Below are 18618 nucleotides of genomic sequence, written 5' to 3'. Positions count from 1 at the left end.
CGGCAGCAAAAGTTACCCTTACGCTGTTTTGGTGCAATTTATGCTACTCAATATTTTGTTCACGTGATTTACAAAAGTGTAAAAGATATTGTTTTGGCAAAATTTAGTACTGATCAAGACTTGCCTGCTAGATGTCTGTCAGTCCCCTTGGAGTAGTATTTAATGATATCATACGCTACAGTGCAAAACATTCATTAAACCTCCGATAAAGCAACTCCATTCAAAATGCTAAAGAAAACGGTATTACTCAGAAAACCAAGTTCTAAGGTCGTTCTAAGGTCGATATGAAAAAATGTTTTTTTTTAAAGTAAAAATCCTTTGTTTCTAAATTACCAAGAAGTCAAGGGTCACACACAAACAGTTTAAAGTAAGTTATCGGTCCACACGCGAAGCAATTTAGAAAGTAGGTTACGGGTTTAAAGTTAACACGAAACCGAATCAAGTTAAAAGCAAGATTAGATGTTAAGCACCGCACGTATAAGCTTATTTCTAATCAAGAAGTTATATCTAGTATCTCAGAGAGAAGGTATAAATTCGCCAAATTTCCAGCTTTATCTCCAGTTCAAACGTAGGTCCGGAGTTAATCCCCGTCTCTAAATTACAACCAGCATCTCATTGGTTCTTGAAAACTCACGTCAGCGCGACGACGCGAATGACGAAAATTACGTATTTTCCGACTGAGGAGAGGAGAAATAGCCCGGCGCCTCCTTTTACGTCCCCTCTTGTATTTTGAAAGGGGAACTGGCTGGGACTATGGCGCGCGAATACAAAGGCATCTTATACCTTCTCTCTGAGATACTGATATAACTTCTTATTCTAGCATAGAGACATAAAATCAGAGTTTTGAATTCAGTTCTCTTTAAAAATTTTGGACTTGTGGCAAAATGTCATAGAAGTAACATTTTCTTCTTACAATCGTCTGTGAAGCCTGTAGCACTTCCGTACTACTTGGATCACCCAGCATATTATTGATTATTAAGGCTGTACATATTCAAAATTCAAAACAGTTCCGGGAGAGAAAGCTTAATATTTTATCCTACCGCTCAAAGAAAATCCAAAAATATGTTTTACACGTCATCAACACATGTTATTTCCCTTAACTATATCGTTGGTTGGAAAGATTTATAATGTTCAGTCACTTCAACCCATGCTAATTTAAAAGCCAAAGGATCATTATGCTAACAACTCGATACACAACACCTTGGATACACGCCATGGACTGAGTGTTTTTGTTTTCGTTTATTGCCACTAGTAAAAGTACTGTAGCTTTTATGAAACATTCATCATTAACATAAAGTTAGAAAAAATATTATTTGGACGATCAAAAATAAAAAGTTGTTCTAGCTTTGTTATCTAGGAACATTTGGTACAAGCAGAAGTAAATATGGAGAAGTACTACCTATAGTCCAAGGTGGTTTCACGACTCGTCGAGTCATGCTTTTTTATCTCGCGTTTTTGGCGGGAACTCGCGGATGAATACACTCCCCCAAGAGGATTTTCTCTTCATCTGTATAGAGCTATTTCAATTCGGGGGGAAAGGAGAGCTTTCGAGGCGGGGTTTCGCCAGTCCCCGCCTAGGCGCCATATTGTGCAGGAAATTTAGCATAGAGTTCTTCAGCGGCCCGCACGGAGGGAGGGTGAAAACCGGCTCCGTTTATTGGCAGGCCCAACTGTGACGTTTCCCCCCCTCAACTGATATAGCTCTATAGGTTGAACGATTTCAGTTAGCTTTAGGGCCGTGTGGTAGCGCGTTGCCTCTATCTGATTGGATGAATTCAAATTTTGCGCCTCAAACTCTGTTTTTTTTTTATGGGAAAGAGACGCCTTACGATAGCTTAAGCTGGAGATACGTACTTCCCCCCTATTTACTTCTGGTACAAGTTAATAAAGGAACTCGGAAAGTTTGGCAAATCTACTTAATTATTCATATTATCCTTAATTGCATTAGTTTGTTTATAAGCGAGTAAATTTCGTATTTATTGAATTCTGGTTTCCAAAAAAATGTTTGGAAATTATTGGTGTTTGAATTTCGCCACCGCGACCTTACTTTTGTGGGAAATTCGATAGTTCTCAAAGTTATTTACCAACATTAATCGCGTTTTTGATAGTACGATTTGCACTTTGAGAAACAAAATGTAGCCAACGCCAATATGGGGGTAACACAACTTTTGGAAAACTGATTTCCTTACATTTCCAGATGCAAGGCCAGATTCCGTAGCCAACTGTTGACCCTAAATGAAGCACTGCCCCCCCCCACCCTCCAAAATGGTTGCTTGAAAGAGCTACTTAAAACAGTACTTACAGGGAAAATTCTGTCACGTAGTTGATTAGAAGGAGCCACAAAATGGTTGAGATGATACAAATTAATTTTACTGTTCAGTAAATGATCTAATTCCATCGTTGATTTTATCATCCTTGCGTAACCTTTCCCCTTTGAACCAATTTCTCTGGGTTCTCCCGCCAAGTTCTTTGTTTCCCGCCAATAATCCAAACAACGCCTCCTATATATACAGGTGGCACTTTTGGCCGATTGAACAGGCCTCTACAGCTCGATCCGCGCCTACTGCCTTGCCGCCGTTGCGTCCGTGAGCGTGGATCAAGTGGGCTATGCTGTGACAGTTCCGAAAACGAAATTACTGTGACTCAGTTACGAGCTGATTGAGTTATTAATTGGGAAAACCCTTAAAATAATTCGGTTCAATTAAAGAATATGGGTGTAAGTGTTGAAAATGATTTCATGGATATCGTATATATTTTTGTATTGGCTCATTTTGCTATATTATTTAATATATCTTGTATGAATCATAATTGTAAAGTTAAGCCTTGGTTCCACCAAATGTCAAATTGTTTTGTGGTTGTAGTTTGTCAAACTCAATGTCCGTCGCAAAAATAGGGACTTAAATTAAAATTTTGTAAATTTATGACATAGTTCAAGGCCTAGATGTTGAATTTCAGCTTCTTTTGTATAAATTACGATTAAATTAAGAAATTTTTAGGCAGATAAGGTGATGGAAAATTCAGAAAATGTCAAAGTTGTTGTAAGGTGTCGTCCACTGAATGAGAAAGAAGTTTCAACTGGATATAAAAATATAATTGAGGTATTGTTATTGCCTTAATTAATTATTTCTAAAGATTTAACACTTAATTACCCAAAATCTCCTCCAAGAGCATAAACTATAAACCCAGGAATGAATGAACCAATGTTAATTAAGTTTAAGAACAATTACACTATTTTAGGTGGATGGTGTTCTTGGTTCTGTGACAGTTAAAAATGTCAATAGTAATCACGGTGAACCACCGAAAATGTACACATTTGATACAGTTTTTGGCCAAAATACTAAACAAGTGGATGTCTATAATCAGTGTGCAAGACCAATTGTTGAAAATGTTCTTGAGGGATACAATGGTGCGGGTTTAATCTTTATGTGTTTGAAATTGGCCAAAATCCTATGGTTTTTTATCTTTTGTGAGACATATTTTCTTGTTGTTGAATAAAATAGGAACCATCTTTGCTTATGGTCAAACGGGAACTGGGAAAACCTTTACAATGGAAGGGGTTAGGTCGGTGCCTGAATTAAAAGGAATTATTCCTAATTCATTTGCACACATATTTGGTCACATTGCCAAAGCTGAAGATGATAAAAAGTAAGTTTTAATGTTCATTATTTTTATCAAAAACTTGACCTTATTCCTAATATTATAAGGGGGAAAAACCCTGGAAAACTCAGGGAAATATATGGGGAAAAACCCTGGGAAGCTGAAAGAAATATATGGTGGAAAGACTTGGGAAATATATGGGGAAAGCCCTGGGAAACTCAAGGGAATATATGGGGGGAAACGTGGAAAAATCAGGGAAATATATGGAGAAAACCCTGGGGAAACTCAAGGGAATATATGGGGGAAAAAACCTGGAAACCTCAGGGAAATATATGGGGGAAAACCTGGAAAACTCAGGGAAATATATGGGGGGAAAACCTGGGAAACTCAAGGGAATATATGGGGGGAAAACCTGGGAAACTCAAGGGAATATATGGGGGGAAAAACCTGGAAAACTCAGGGAAATATATGGGGGAAAAACCCTGGAAACCTCGGGGAAATATATGGGGAAAAAACCCTGGAAACCTCAGGGAAATATATGGGGGAAAAACCTGGGAAACTGAGGGAAATATATTTGGGAAGAACCTGGGAAACTGAGGGAAATATATGGGGGGAAAAACCTGGAAAACTCATGGAAATACATAGGGAAAAAACCTGGAAACCTCAGGGAAATATATGGGGGGAAAAACCTGGAAATATATATGAATAGACTTGGGAAACTCAGAGAAAGTTGTATGAACCCTGGGCCCACTTTAAAATGATCCCAGGTTAAGCCTTGGCACATGCACGGGGAAAGTCTGGAATAAGGTTTATTGAAGTAACTAAACTTTTGGTTTAAATCATATAAAATTGTATTAAAAACATCAAAATTGTATCAGATTCTTAGTAAGAGCGTCATATTTGGAGATTTACAATGAAGAAGTTAGAGATCTTCTTGGCAAAGACCAGAATGTCCACCTTGAAGTGCGTGTCCTGTCCTTTATCAATCTTGCTACTTTGCTAGCCCCTTCAAAATTGTATTTATCAATTCTCGTTCCTTATTCTCAGGTAAAAGAACGTCCTGATGTTGGTGTATTTGTGAAGGATTTATCAGCTTGTGTTGTTAATACTGCTGATGAATTGGACAAAATCATGACTCATGGGAACAAAAACAGTAAGTAATTTTTCCAGGAAAGCCACGGTTATTTGTGCAGAGACTGGGAATACCGGGGAAATAAATTGTAGATTAAAAATCAGGGAAATTTATAACTTTTTAATAAAATTCAGGGAAAACTTAGGGAAATTTATAATTTTTTAATAAAATTCAGGGAAAACTTAGGGAAATTTATAATTTTTTAATAAAATTCAGGGAAACTCAGGGAAATTTATAATTTTTTAATAAAATTCAGGGAAACTCAGAGAAATTTATAATTTTTTAATAAAATTCAGGGAAACTCAGGGAAATTTATAATTTTTTAATAAAATTCAGGGAAACTCAGGGAAATTTATAATTTTTTAATAAAATTCAGGGAAAACTTAGGGAAATTTAAAAGCTAAAAATATCAGGGAAAATTATGAGAAAAAACCTGGAAATATCAGGGAAATCACTTTTCCCAAAAGTTACCTATGAATCCTGGTAATGGATTTGAAGACGTTTTTTGCACATGTTTATTTCAGGGGCTGTAGGGGCGACTAACATGAATGCCCATAGCTCCAGATCACACGCGATCTTCACAATCACAGTTGAATGTAGTGAAAGAGGTCTAGATGGCCAACAACATGTCAGGGTTGGCAAACTCCATCTTGTAGATCTTGCTGTGAGTCAAGCTTGCTTCAAATTGCAGTTGGGAAAGGGGAGAACAATTTAGGTCTATTTCAGGGTTCAGAACGACAGAGTAAAACGGGAGCCACAGGTCAAAGGTTGAGGGAGGCGACACAAATTAATCTGTCATTGTCCACTCTGGGAAATGTCATATCAGCCCTGGTTGATGGGAAAAGTACTCATGTTCCTTACAGAAACTCCAAACTGACCAGATTACTACAGGACTCCCTTGGTGGAAACTCAAAGACACTCATGGTAGGTTTTCCTGACTGACCTGGAAATGTCAGGGAAATAAATTGTTCATTAAGAATGTAGGGAAAACTCAAGGGAATTTTTGGTAAAATTTGGGAAAACTCAAGGAAATTTAGAATTTTGGGAAAATTTTGGGAAAACTCAAGGAAATATAGAATTTTGGTAAAATTTTGGGAAAACTCAAGGAAATTTAGAATTTTTAGTAAAATTCATGGAAAACTTGGGGAAATTTATAATATTCGCTAAAACTCAGGTAAGTTTATAATTTTTAGTAAAATTTAGGTATAACTCTGGGGAAGTGTATAATTTTTTTAATAAAATTTTGGGAAAACTCGGAAATTTATTATTTTTAATAAAATTTTGGGAAAACTCGGAAATTTATTATTTTTTTAATAAAATTTTGGAAAACTCGGGGAAATTTATTATATTTTTAATACAATTTTGGAAAACTCAGGGAAATTTATTATTTTTTAGTAAAATTTAGGCAAAACTCGGAAATTTATTATTTTTTTAATAAAATTTTGGGAAAACTCGGAAATTTACTATTTTTTAATAAAATTTAGGTAAAACTGGGAAATTTATTTTTTAATAAAATTTTGGAAAACTTGGGGAAATTTATTATTTTTTAATAAAATTTTGGAAAATCGGGGAAATTTATTTTTTAAATAAAATTTTGGAAAACGGGGAAATTTATAATTTTTTAATAAAATTTTGGGAAACTCAGGGAAATTTATAATTTTTAGTAAAATTCAGGGAAATTCGTGAGACTTGAGTAAGTTTGCCCTAATGGAGTTTCTCCAACTTAAACAACTTAAGCAAACAAACCAGTAGTTATTACTCCAAAAAACCATTCTATCTATAACCATGCACCTGGAAAATTGGAAATATGTATTTGTGAAAATTGTTATCGGCAGGTAGCTAATGTTGGCCCAGCCGAATACAATTATGATGAAACCATTAGCACATTGAGGTATGCTAACAGGGCAAAGAATATTAAAAACAAAGCAAGGATTAACGAAGATCCTAAGGACGCTCTCTTGAAACAATTCCAAAAAGAGATTGAGGAGTTGAGACGGCAGATAGAAGAAGGTACAGGTTAGTAACACTTTGATTTTATTAAGAAAATTAAAATAACTCCCTTTTGCTAAATAAATATAAAAGGCATTAAACATTAAAAAATTAATTAAATCGTCTCTTATTACAAAGGATAATTAGCATTTAATTAGTATTGTTCATAACTTTGTGTATTTTTAATTTCATTGTAGGTAGTGAAGAGGGAAGTCTATCAGATGAAACTCCGGAAGATGAACTGGATGATACAAGCGATGAAAACAATAAGGAAAAGAAGAAACGAAAGAAAAAAGGTAATAATAGGTTTTGTTTCTTATCTTGTTTGTCAAAATTGTCTTTTTATCGATTTAATTGACTTAACTTTATGATGTAAAATGTATTTTTAGGCAACAGTGAAGAAAAGATGCGTGAAATCCAAGCCAAGATTGAGGCTGATCGTAAGATGTTGGCGGAAACAAAAGATATGGCTGAGGAAGAACGTAATCGTATTGCTTCCCAAGTGGAAAAACATGAAGAGGAATTGAGAGCAGCTCAGTAAGAAAACTTCCTTATGTTAGTTAATTAATAATTATTTCAGGGCCTCGTTTGGAAGGATTTAAGTTAACCCATAGTTCCTTTAGACCATTTTAATTTTCACTGTTAATGAGATTAATTGTAGCTTAATGACAAATTGTTGTCAATTTGTTCTTGAAGAGAGGAACACGATCAATTGACTCAAAAATTACAAGCACTTGAAAGAAAGATAATTGTTGGGGGTGAAAATCTGCTTGAAAAAGCCGAAGAGCAAGAAAGGTTACTTGATGAAAGTGCAAGGGAATTGGAGGAGAGGAAGAAAACGGAGGCTGAGCTGAGGAAAGCCTTAGAGAAGAAAGAGGTTTGTTTCCGTATTTGTTTTCCTGGATAACTCGGGAAAATGTATGGGGGAATAAGCCTTGAAAAGTTGGGGAAAGAAGCCTGGAAAAGTCGGGGAAATGTATGGGGAAAGAAGCCTGGAAAAGTCGGGGAAATTTATGGGGGAAGAAGCCTGGAAAACTCAGGGAAATGTATGGGGAGAAAACCTGGAAACATATAGGGAGAAAACCTGGAAACATATGGGGAGAATACCTGGAAACATATGGGGAGAAAACCTGGAAACATATGGGGAGAATACCTGGAAACATATGGGGAGAATACCTGGAAACATATGGGGAGAATACCTGGAAACATATGGGGAAAGAAGCCTGGAAAAGTGGGGGAAATGTATGGGGAAAGAAGCCTGGAAAAGTGGGGGAAATGTATGGGGAAAGATGCCTGGAAAAGTGGGGGAAATGTATGGGGAAAGAAGCCTGGAAAAGTGGGGAAAATGTATTGGGGAAAGAAGCCTGGAAAAGTGGGGGAAATGTATGGGGAAAGAAGCCTGGAAAAGTGGGGGAAATGTATGGGGAAAGAAGCCTGGAAAAGTCGGGGAAATATATGGGGAAAGAAGCCTGGAAAAGTCGGGGAAATATATGGGGAAAGAAGCCTGGAAAAGTCGGGGAAATGTATGGTGAGAAAACCTGGAAACATATGGGGAGAAAACCAGGAAACATATGGGGGAAAAAACAGGAAAACTCGGGGAATTATATGGGGCAAAAAGCCTGGAAAACTCATGGGGATAAAACCTTGAAATCTCAGGGAAATCGGTTTTAAAAAGTAGCATGAACAATGTTATTAATTGTTTTGCTAAAGGCCGAGCGAGTTGACATTGAAGAAAAGTATTCAACACTACAAGAGGAAGCCGCGGGGAAAACGAAGAAGTTGAAGAAAGTATGGACAATGTTAATGAGCGCCAAAGGAGAAATGGCCGATTTACAGCAAGAACATCAAAGAGAAGTCGAAGGACTTTTGGAAAACATCAGGCAGTTAAGCCGGGAACTCCGATTAAATACTCTCATCATTGATTCCTTCATACCTCCGGAATATCAGGTGAAAAAATATGCATGGTTTTACACATGAAGGTGTTGTTTCGCCTTTAGAATTGTGACAAAGCTCTAACATTCAATGTGCGATGTGCTTAGGAAATATTGGAAAGATCTGTACAGTGGAATGAAGATATTGGAGAATGGCAGCTGAAATGTGTGGCTTATACTGGAAATAATATGCGGAAACAGTCTCCATCTTCCGGGAAAGAGAAAAACAGAGAGGTTAGTATCATTTTAAACTATTTGTGGTAGCACCCAACAGGTCCTCTGATGATCAACGATGCACCGTGGAGCCAACTGGCACAACTTTTACACATTCCTTTTCCCCAAAAAACCAACAATTATTCAACTGTTACACAATTTTCTGTGATACAGAATACAGAACTGGACTTGTCTCACGTTTACTTGGCCTACACTCCAGAAGGAGCTCAAATGGCCATGAGGGTCAAGTCTGGTCGATCAAAATCGGCTCGACCCAGAACAGCAATGAGACCAAAATCAACCCGAAAGTAAGGAGTGCAAAAAAATCAAAAAAACCAAAACCGCTTGCTTGTGGATACAAAGCCTTCCTTGTTTTGCTTAAGGTTTTTAGATGGCATCATTTTGTGCCTTTTTTTCATATAACTTGCTACCTTTTCCACATTTTTGTAAGTTAGGCTTATATTTCTGGGTTTATGTGAGAGTGGGGACACATTCACATGTTCCGAATTGAATATAGAAACGGGTAGGTAACCAGGTAAATAATCAAGCAATCCTTGGTTAAGGGAGAGCAGCAAGAATTTGGTATACTAATTTCCGGCTGATAGGAGAAGTATAGTAAGTAATTTCCTTGTAAGTTGGGAAATACGACAGCATTTAGTTCCTTATTGAGAGAGTACAATATGCCAGCTGGAATTGAGAGATTTTCTCGGAAAGAAAAGGGGAAATTTTTAGGTACACGCCTTATTCCCTTATATATAACAAAGTAGCAAAATATGATAGTGCTGTCTATGTTTCTGTGTGTGTTTGTGTTGGATCACAAACGTAGAACACTTTGAGGTATCGTGAATACTTCAAACCTAACTGGGGACTCTTTATTGTACATAAAGGCGGGAACGTGCTATGGATTTTTAGCACGAAGGGTTCGTTGGACACTGTCAGCTACATGTAGAATTTACGAAAGAATTTTCGTGACTTGTTAATTGAAGCTAAGGCTCAAGTTTCTTAAGCTATTCCTCGCGTCTTCGGACAATACTACTCGCATTTGGAATACTAAAAATAACGAAGCTCAGTATGTTTTAAGTACTTAGGCTTTGTTTTGTGAAGTATCTAGTAGGCCTATTGCGGTTTCAATAATCTTTGATTGCGCGACATATTCAACACGGAAAACAACACCATTATGAGGTCACCCTGTTGCTATGCTTACAGAATACAAAGGGTGTCGAACGCGGCATATTTACCTTAGTTTAGCAGAATTTTTCGTTGCACATCTACCCTTTAGTAGTTTCTTTTCGCCGATAATCGAATTTGAAGTGAAATTTGTATTGTTTTTTAGGAGTCGACCAAATTATGACATTGATCTATTTCTTCAACAATTTGACTGCTAATTGTGTCAACTATATAAAATACCTTTCTTCTTGGGGTTTCCCCTTCACTTACTTATCCGCGCTTATTCATTTAAAATGAATCTTTCATATTATCTTTATGAAACTTAACTCTAGTCACGTAATGGCACATACGCTATAAGAAAACATACAGATTGCATAGAGATCTGTGTTAATTTTGCAGTAAAACCACATCATTTTATTATTACGTACGTGTTATTATATAACACGTAGGTGTAGTTATATAGATTTAAGTATGCCAATCCATTTGACAAGAAATCGTGCAATTGGCAAATTTGGCATTGGGAATCTTAATCAGGGGCGAGCCAACATTTTCGATTGTAGTGGGGACAAAATGGCTGCCTAATGTTAAAGCCCCATTGTTTGAGCGGTGGGCCTTGTCCCCTATCCTAATTTTGTAACGGGGGTCGAATTACCCTTGGTTATAATTAGAGGGCGACACAATCTCCCTATCTCTATTGTGTAAGAAAAATCGTCGTGATATGGCGCGTGTAAGCCATGTTTGACTTCAGTAATATATTCTCAAACATCTGCAAGTATCAACGTGGCACAACGAGAATTCCCCGTGAATACTACTTGTAACCAATTTTGAATGGTCTTACTTGCAGTTATTTAATGTTACTTATGTTAAACTAATTTGTGATTTAAGCATTTTCTAAGTATGTGATGTATTGAAAATACGTTTAGTATTTATTTAAATAACTATTTATTGGTAATATAATTATGTTAATTATTCGTGTCTCAAGCTATTTATTGGGTTTTAATACTGATTGTATTTACGATGAAATAAAAGTAATATAAAACTGCGTGATGTACTTACTAACTGTGAAATGATAGAGATGTCACCATTGATAATCTCCTGATATTACTATTAAATAGCTTTATAAACATTGTTATAACAATTTGTTGTTTATGTATAATTTTTAATTGTGTTGTTACTGTTACGTTTTTCTGATTTTGAGGCCCAAGTCCTACTGTTCTTTATGTTATTCGAAGTTCGAACTGAAACTCTATCTAAATGATTTCAGTTTATCGTTGTGTAGGTTTTATTTTCAAATTACTTCACACAAACGGGTTTGCTCTCAAACAGTTTATTTTAACAAAGTACAATACTGCATAGTATTTCAGGATAGTACACAAATATTTTAAGAACAATGGGTTTGTTATAATTACAATTATATATATGATTTTATAGTGGAACTGTTTCTATTATCCCGCTCTCATTTTTCCACCACCTGTGTTCATACTACCTCCCCCGCCTCCTTTCATACCACTACCGCTTCCCCCACCTCTAAGACCCCCACTGCCTCCTCCACTCGATCCACCTCGCACTCCTCCACTTCGTCCACCTCCGCCACTTATTCCCCCTCCACTGCTTGATCCTTTTTTTAAGCTTCCCGAAGCCATCGAACCTCCCCCTCCACTTCGTCCACCTCCGCCACTTATTCCCCCTCCACTTCGTCCACCTCCGCCACTTATTCCCCCTCCACTTCGTCCACCTCCGCCACTTATTCCCCCTCCACTTCGTCCACCTCCGCCACTTATTCTCCCTCCACTTCGTCCACCTCCGCCACTTATTCCCCCTCCACTTCGTCCACCTCCGCCACTTATTCCCCCTCCACTTCGTTCACCTCCGCCACTTATTCCCCCTCCACTTCGTCCACCTCCGCCTCGGCCGCCACCTCCACTTATTCCCCCTCCACTTCTTCCGCCACCTCCACTTATCCCCCCTCCACTTCTTCCGCCACCTCCGCTTATTCCCCCTCCACTTCTTCCGCCACCTCCGCTTATTCCCCCTCCACTTCTTCCGCCACCTCCGCTTCTTCCCCCTCCGCCTCTTCCGCCACCTCCGCTTATTCCCCCTCCGCCTCTTCCTCCATTTCCACCACCTCCACTTATTCCCCCTCCGCCTCTTCCTCCATTTCCACCACCTCCACTTATTCCCCCTCCGCCTCTACCTCCATTTCCACCACCTCCACTTATTCCCCCTCCGCCTCTTCCTCCACTTCCACCACCTCCGCTTAATCCCCCTCCACCTCGGCCGCCACCTCCACTTAATCCTCCACCTCTTCCACCACCACTTTTTAATCCCCCTCCCATCTGTCCACCGCCGCCATTTGATCCCCCTCCCATCTGTACACCGCCGCCATTTGATCCCCCTCCCATCTGTACACCGCCGCCATTTGATCTCCCTCCCATCTGTACACCGCCCCCATTTAATCCCCCTCGGATCCGTCCACCGCCGCCATTTACTCCCCCTCCAGATCCTCCACCATTTAACCCCCCTCCCATCTGTCCTCCTCCACCATTTAATCCCCCTCCCATCTGTCCTCCTCCACCATTTAATCCCCCTCCCATCTGTCCACCGCCGCCATTTAATCCCCCTCCCATCTGTCCACCGCCGCCATTTAATCCCCCTCCCATCTGTCCACCGCCGCCATTTAATCCCCCTCCCATCTGTCCACCGCCGCCATTTAATCCCCCTCCCATCTGTCCACCGCCGCCATTTAATCCCCCTCCCATCTGTCCACCGCCGCCATTTAATCCCCCTCCCCTCTGTCCACCGCCGCCATTTAATCCCCCTCCCATCTGTCCACCTCCGCCATTTAATCCCCCTCCCATCTGTCCACCTCCGCCATTTAATCCCCCTCCCATCTGTCCACCGCCGCCTTTAAGTCCGCCTCCTCCACTGCTCCCGTGTCCGCCTCCTAGACTTCCACCTCCTCCATGTCCGCCACTGGTTCCTCCATTTAATCCCCCTCCCATCTGTCCACCTCCTCCTTGGCCGCCTCCTAGACTACCACCTCCTCCATGTTCGCCTCCTAGACTTCCACCTCCTCCATGTCCGCCACTGCTTCCGTGCCCGCCTCCAAGACCACCTCCATGTCCGCCTCCTAGACTTCCACCTCCTCCAAGTCCGCCACTGCTTCCGTGGCCACCTCCAAGACCACCTCCATGTTCGCCTCCTAGACTTCCACCTCCTCCATGTCCGCCACTGCTTCCGTGGCCGCCTCCAAGACCACCTCCATGTCCGCCTCCTAGACTTCCACCTCCTCCATGTCCGCCACTGCTTCCGTGGCCGCCTCCAAGACCACCTCCATGTCCGCCTCCTAGACTTCCACCTCCTCCAAGTCCGCCACTGCTTCCGTGGCCACCTCCAAGACCACCTCCATGTTCGCCTCCTAGACTTCCACCTCCTCCATGTCCGCCACTGCTTCCGTGGCCGCCTCCAAGACCACCTCCATGTCCGCCTCCTAGACTTCCACCTCCTCCAAGTCCGCCACTGCTTCCGTGGCCACCTCCTAGACCACCTCCTTTGCCGGCTCCTAGACTACCACCTCCTCCTTGGCCGCCTCCGAGGCTTCCACCTCCTCCATGTCCGCCTCCTAGACTTCCACCTCCTCCATGTCCGCCACTGCTTCCGTGGCCGCCTCCAAGACCTCCACTTCCACCGCTTCCTAGGCCGCCTCCAGCACCTCCACTTCCACCCCCTCCAAGACCTTTTCCACCGCCTCCAAGACCACCGCTTCCTAGGCCTCCACTTCCACCGCTTCCTAGGCCTCCACTTCCACCGCTTCCTAGGCCGCCTCCAGCACCTCCACTTCCACCGCCTCCAAGACCTCCACTTCCACCGCTTCCTAGGCCGCCTCCAGCACCTCCACTTCCACCGCCTCCAAGACCTCCACTTCCACCGCTTCCTAGGCCACCTCCAGAACCTCCACTTCCACCCCCTCCAAGACCTCCACTTCCACCGCTTCCTAGGCCGCCTCCAGCACCTCCACTTCCACCGCCTCCAAGACCTCCACTTCCACCGCTTCCTAGGCCACCTCCAGAACCTCCACTTCCACCCCCTCCAAGACCTCCACTTCCACCGCTTCCTAGGCCGCCTCCAGCACCCCCACTTCCACCCCCTCCAAGACCTTTTCCACCGCCATTTGCACCGCCTCCAAGACCTCCACTTCCACCACCGCTACCTAGGCCTCCACCGCCTCCACTTCCACCGCTACCTAATCCTCCACCGCCTCCAACACCTCCGCTTCCACCACCTCCGAGACCTTTTCCACCGCCATTTACACCGCCTCCAAGACCTCCACTGCCACCGCTTCCTAGGCCGCCTCCAGCACCTCCACTTCCACCGCTTCCTAGGCCTCCACCGCCTCCAACACCTCTGCTTCCTCCACTTCCACCGCCTCCACCACCACCACTTCCACCGCCTCCGAGACCTTTTCCACTGCCACCGCTTCCTAGGCCTCCACCGCCTCCCACACCTCCATTTGCACCACCTCCGACTCCTTCATTTTCTTTAGATTGAACATTACTATAGAACAGGCATAATAAAATCAGGACCGCTATGTATTTGTAGTTTGTTAAAATCAACGTCATATCTTTCCAAACGGTAAACCATACGGGAAGATCGAGTCTATGTCTACGGGCCCTTTTATATTCTGCCCAATGTAAATATGCTGCATGAGTTTAACGATTTAAGCTAATGGACTAAAAAAAACCCTCATTACAGCTACGTCAATATAAAGTCGAACTATCGTTTGAATACATAGATAAATGGAACGGTACCTAGGACCAGGAGTCCCGCGCCCCGATTAGTTTGCACGTGATGCTAGTGCGCGTGTAACGAGACTTCATAAAATTATTGCGATACCAAATTTCTAAAAATTTCTTTAATTATTCGTCGGAAATCGGTTAAAAAGAAGGTGAAATGGAAAGTCAAGTGATTTTTTTATCGATTCTTCTACTAATTATTAGAAGAATAATCTGCGTAGTGAAAAATAGAAGAAATAACACCGAATTATTTTAAAATTCAAATTAGTTTGATGAGATTTCATGGATAATTTTAAATAAGTACCTCCGACCAATCGCGAAACGCCCTGCCTTTTTATTAACAAAATTCTCGTGTGTCGAATGAAATTTGGCGCCAGATTTAATATAAATTGCGCGTGGTGTGACTTACAATTGTGGCGTGAGATATAGAGCGTGTCACGTGGATTTTGTTTACAAACAGGCAGGGAGTGACGCGATTGGTCGGAGGTCCTTATTTAAAATTATCCATGAAATCTCATCAAACTATTTTGAATTTTAAAATCATTCGGAGTTATTTTATGGTTTAACTATGCAGATTGGTCTTATAATTAGTAGAAGAATCGATAAAAAATCATTTGATTTGAAAGTATTTCTATGGCCTCGCTGAAAATGAATTCTTTTCTCTAATCAATTTCCAATGACATCTTATTATGTTACAACTTGTTTAGCTAGTCAGAAAAAACTTGGTGAAATTTTGAAGGTATTTTAGGTAGATTTCCATACAAACTAGGCAAGTTTAGTAACATTTGCTCCTGCAAACAATAGACAAAAATATTTCTTCTCGCACCTTCAAATTATCAAAAAATATTTTATTGGTCATGAAGATTTACCTAAATTTTAGCCACAATTACACTCCGGTTAATGCAGAACCATTTGCTGACGTCACTTTTGAATCTTGTTGCTTACGCCATAAATCTTGTTATTGTAAAATTTGATCATTATGTTTTAAATAGTCACATTCGGAAATTACAAACAGAGAAACCAAAACACAGCGGCAAGACGACTATTTGGGTAATCCCCCTCACACCAAGAAGCAACACTGCACTGGAACCTAAGCTTGGGCTTACCAACTCTCCCTTCTTGGCGAGAGGGAGAACAGAGCATGCACCAATGGCGATCTGGCTCGTGTGTGTTTGTTTCTCTGTTTGTAATTTCCGAAATTGTCTATAGACCTTGCATTGCACACGAAGATAAATATCATTGTATGCTTATTTTACGAAATTTAAATAGTTGTATTATAATTCTCGAGTCCATTACAACTGTCATTAACATTGTATGAACAAGACGCGTGTGCTTAACTTCGATTTACATTGTAACAGTCACGCAAACCAAAGGATAATGCTCGTAATTGAACTGAATTGGAATCATTCTGAAGCTAGGGTAAAATAGCATTGAAGATGTTAGTTGATGTGAAGCTCAGAAAGACCGTGTATTGTTATATTTGAACATACTCCTTTACTGGGGAAATACATTGCGTACCAGATTTTGCAGCTTTTTAAAAAATGCATAAATACATTTGTCTCGGGAATGATTGTGAACGTTAAAGTCAAACAATGTTTAAACTAAGTACCGTTACTACAAGCGCTAAACGTCATTGAAGCACAATTATACAAATATTGACCACCTGTTAAATATTCCTACAGATGTTAGACTTAATCATACTTAAGGTCACTTGAATATGAGATTTAAATGATGTACGTGTTCAGACACTAATATAAAAATCCTTAAACAATTCTTCAACTTTAAAGTGTCTTAACGTTTGATGTATAACAGATACAGTGAAGTCCTTTGAGTACGTGATAGCCCTATTTCTTACCTTTCTAAACATACTAAAAACTTGGGGCTACAACAATCAGGGCTTGAAATAATATTAGATTATTAATTCGCTTCGGGTAAAATTCGTCAAACACGATTAACGATTAGTCAGCTCTTACCACAAAACCTGCCTAGATAGCTTGAGTTAAAATGGCTATTACACAATAATTTCTATTCGTTGTACTGTATATCTGATTCGATAGATAAAATGCATTGTAAAGGGGCCCAGATGTAAATAAGCCACAGGCTTAGTGTGGCCATCCCTTCGTAGTCAAAACTTAGATTATCATTATTGTAGATTATCGAACGAACAAGACTAATATGTATGCATTTATATTTATTGTGTTTTACATCAAATCGACATTTTTAACGCGTAGATTTCTGCTAGTTAATAATCAACTTTGTTTGAAGCATCCCAGTTCAACCCCGCACGCCTGAAAAAGAAGTGTTAAGTGCTACAAAATAATTGCGACGTATTTACAGACATGGCTCAAAATACATTACCTTCATTGCAATGTTTGCCTTAGTGGCAATGGCAATATCTTCTTGGAGAGAATGTTTCGTCGTCTCTTTTCTAAGACACTCAATAAGTGGAAGGGTGTCCTGTAAAAAAGTCGACATTTTCAAAATTGATTGATTTCCCATAGAACCATCCCACTCATGTACCTTGTCATCCATTTTTCCACACATCATTTTCTTGAAGTTTTGTCCTACAGTTTCGGGCTTTGACATTTTTGCATTTCCGAAGTGTTCGGAACAGGCACTTGTGACATTCATTGGCTATAGTATATTAACGGCTTTAAACATCTCGAATTGAATATATTAATTAATTAATCTACTCATTATCGTACCGCGTAATTCAGATTGTCCGTGGTTTTCTTTTTTCTGATGCATTCCACAATCTGTTTATTCTTTATTCCAGCTTTGAAGCAAGCTATAAGAAAGATAGTTTAATCAAAGTGGGCATGCCTAAATTTCGTAGTGCCAAGAAAAAATAGTAGTGCCTAGTACACCAACAAATATTTTATTTCTTTCCATCTAGTTTCTTTGGCTATTTACTATACTATTACCATAAGTTTATAATTGATATATTCCATTCCATAAGTATGAATGGCACTACCTACACAAGTTCGTAATGCTACTGAGAGACTTACAACTCGAGATAACTAGTTCGAAGGAGAACGAGGGAAGCGAGTCAATTGAAGCCCTACCTACACTCGGTGGTGGTTAATTTTGCAGGACCAAGTTCCATCAAGGTCCTATTTAGTCTGAACTTACTAAGCCCAAATTTGACAGCAGCGCCTCACCAGGCGTCTTCGCTTTACCCTGAATCTATGACCTACTTCAATCATTTCAAAATTACAAGCTCCAGTTTGTAACCAGTGACAAACTTATCATGGAACATATCTTATGAACTTAATCTAATACTAATCACTTTGTTTTTGAAACCTAAACACTGTCAGAACGTGCAATGTCTTTAACCACAATTTTAAGGACTCGAAACTTACCACAAACACTCATGAACCGTTCCTTGGTTAGAACTGTTCCTTGATACTCCTCACCCATGGCGACCGCAACCCAGCAAATCCCCAGAACGACAAATGTTAAACTTTGCATCGTTGTAAAAGCTAATGTTGTTTCAAAAGTTATAACCCAATAAGGTATGATACCAAATGGAACCAGGAAGGGCCTTTTTATTTCAATTATTTTTCATTCCACTAATCGTTGAATCGCGAGATGTTCGATGAACAACAATGGGAATATTTCGTGTTAGAACACAGATCGAATGATCAAATAATACAGACAATGGTTAGATTTTAAACAATAACTTATTGGAGAAATTTAACTGTTTATTTTCTATGAAGATATACAATCTCGATACTGGTACGAATTACCTTCTAAATTCAGCTTACCAAATATTGAAAAATATTTTCGAGGAGAT

General features: G+C 40.1%; 2 protein-coding genes and 1 pseudogene across 3 annotated transcripts; all 3 read left to right on the top strand.

The window, feature by feature from the left end:
- The first annotated feature begins 2578 nt into the window (after nucleotides 1-2578).
- Nucleotides 2579-11071, top strand: Klp64D (kinesin-like protein 64D). 2 transcript variants are annotated; one of them, XR_016375478.1, is made up of 16 exons: nucleotides 2579-2716; nucleotides 2997-3098; nucleotides 3238-3406; nucleotides 3501-3645; nucleotides 4476-4560; nucleotides 4645-4750; nucleotides 5254-5393; nucleotides 5456-5657; nucleotides 6569-6745; nucleotides 6916-7014; nucleotides 7108-7255; nucleotides 7415-7595; nucleotides 8429-8665; nucleotides 8758-8883; nucleotides 9037-9245; nucleotides 10196-11071. XR_016375478.1 is itself a non-coding variant. In XM_089855442.1 (16 exons), the coding sequence occupies exons 1-16, from the start codon at nucleotides 2711-2713 to the stop codon at nucleotides 10245-10247; spliced, it is 2109 nt and encodes a 702-aa protein (XP_089711568.1). In that variant the 5' UTR covers nucleotides 2579-2710; the 3' UTR covers nucleotides 10248-11071. The 2 variants fall into 2 exon arrangements, 1 of the variants encoding a protein (XP_089711568.1); XM_089855442.1 differs by having other exon boundaries at nucleotides 9037-9170.
- LOC149618483 (uncharacterized) lies at nucleotides 10989-12290 on the top strand. The gene is made up of 3 exons (XM_089854489.1): nucleotides 10989-11057; nucleotides 11461-11923; nucleotides 11962-12290. The coding sequence occupies exons 1-3, from the start codon at nucleotides 10989-10991 to the stop codon at nucleotides 12288-12290; spliced, it is 861 nt and encodes a 286-aa protein (XP_089710615.1).
- A 670-nt stretch (nucleotides 12291-12960) lies between these two features.
- LOC149618482 (uncharacterized) lies at nucleotides 12961-18217 on the top strand (annotated as a pseudogene).
- The last annotated feature ends 401 nt before the right edge of the window (nucleotides 18218-18618 follow it).

This window comes from Phalangium opilio, unplaced genomic scaffold (genome assembly GCF_054372755.1).
Source record: "Phalangium opilio isolate 3A_F unplaced genomic scaffold, DU_Popi_V2 ptg000209l_1, whole genome shotgun sequence".
Lineage (NCBI taxonomy): Eukaryota > Metazoa > Arthropoda > Arachnida > Opiliones > Phalangiidae > Phalangium > Phalangium opilio.
This window is presented reverse-complemented; position numbering and strand designations above follow the sequence as displayed.

Coding starts and splice junctions, on each gene's coding strand:
- Klp64D (XM_089855442.1), top strand. Junction 4,751..5,253: donor GACTCATGGGAACAAAAACA/GTAAGTAATTTT, acceptor TGTTTATTTCAG/GGGCTGTAGGGGCGACTAAC. Junction 5,394..5,455: donor TCCATCTTGTAGATCTTGCT/GTGAGTCAAGCT, acceptor GGTCTATTTCAG/GGTTCAGAACGACAGAGTAA.
- LOC149618483 (XM_089854489.1), top strand. CDS start 10,989: ATGTTAATTATTCGTGTCTCAAGCTATTTATTGGGTTTTAATACTGAT. Junction 11,058..11,460: donor GTATTTACGATGAAATAAAA/GTAATATAAAAC, acceptor ATGATTTTATAG/TGGAACTGTTTCTATTATCC. Junction 11,924..11,961: donor ACTTATTCCCCCTCCACTTC/GTCCACCTCCGC, acceptor CCACTTATTCCC/CCTCCACTTCTTCCGCCACC.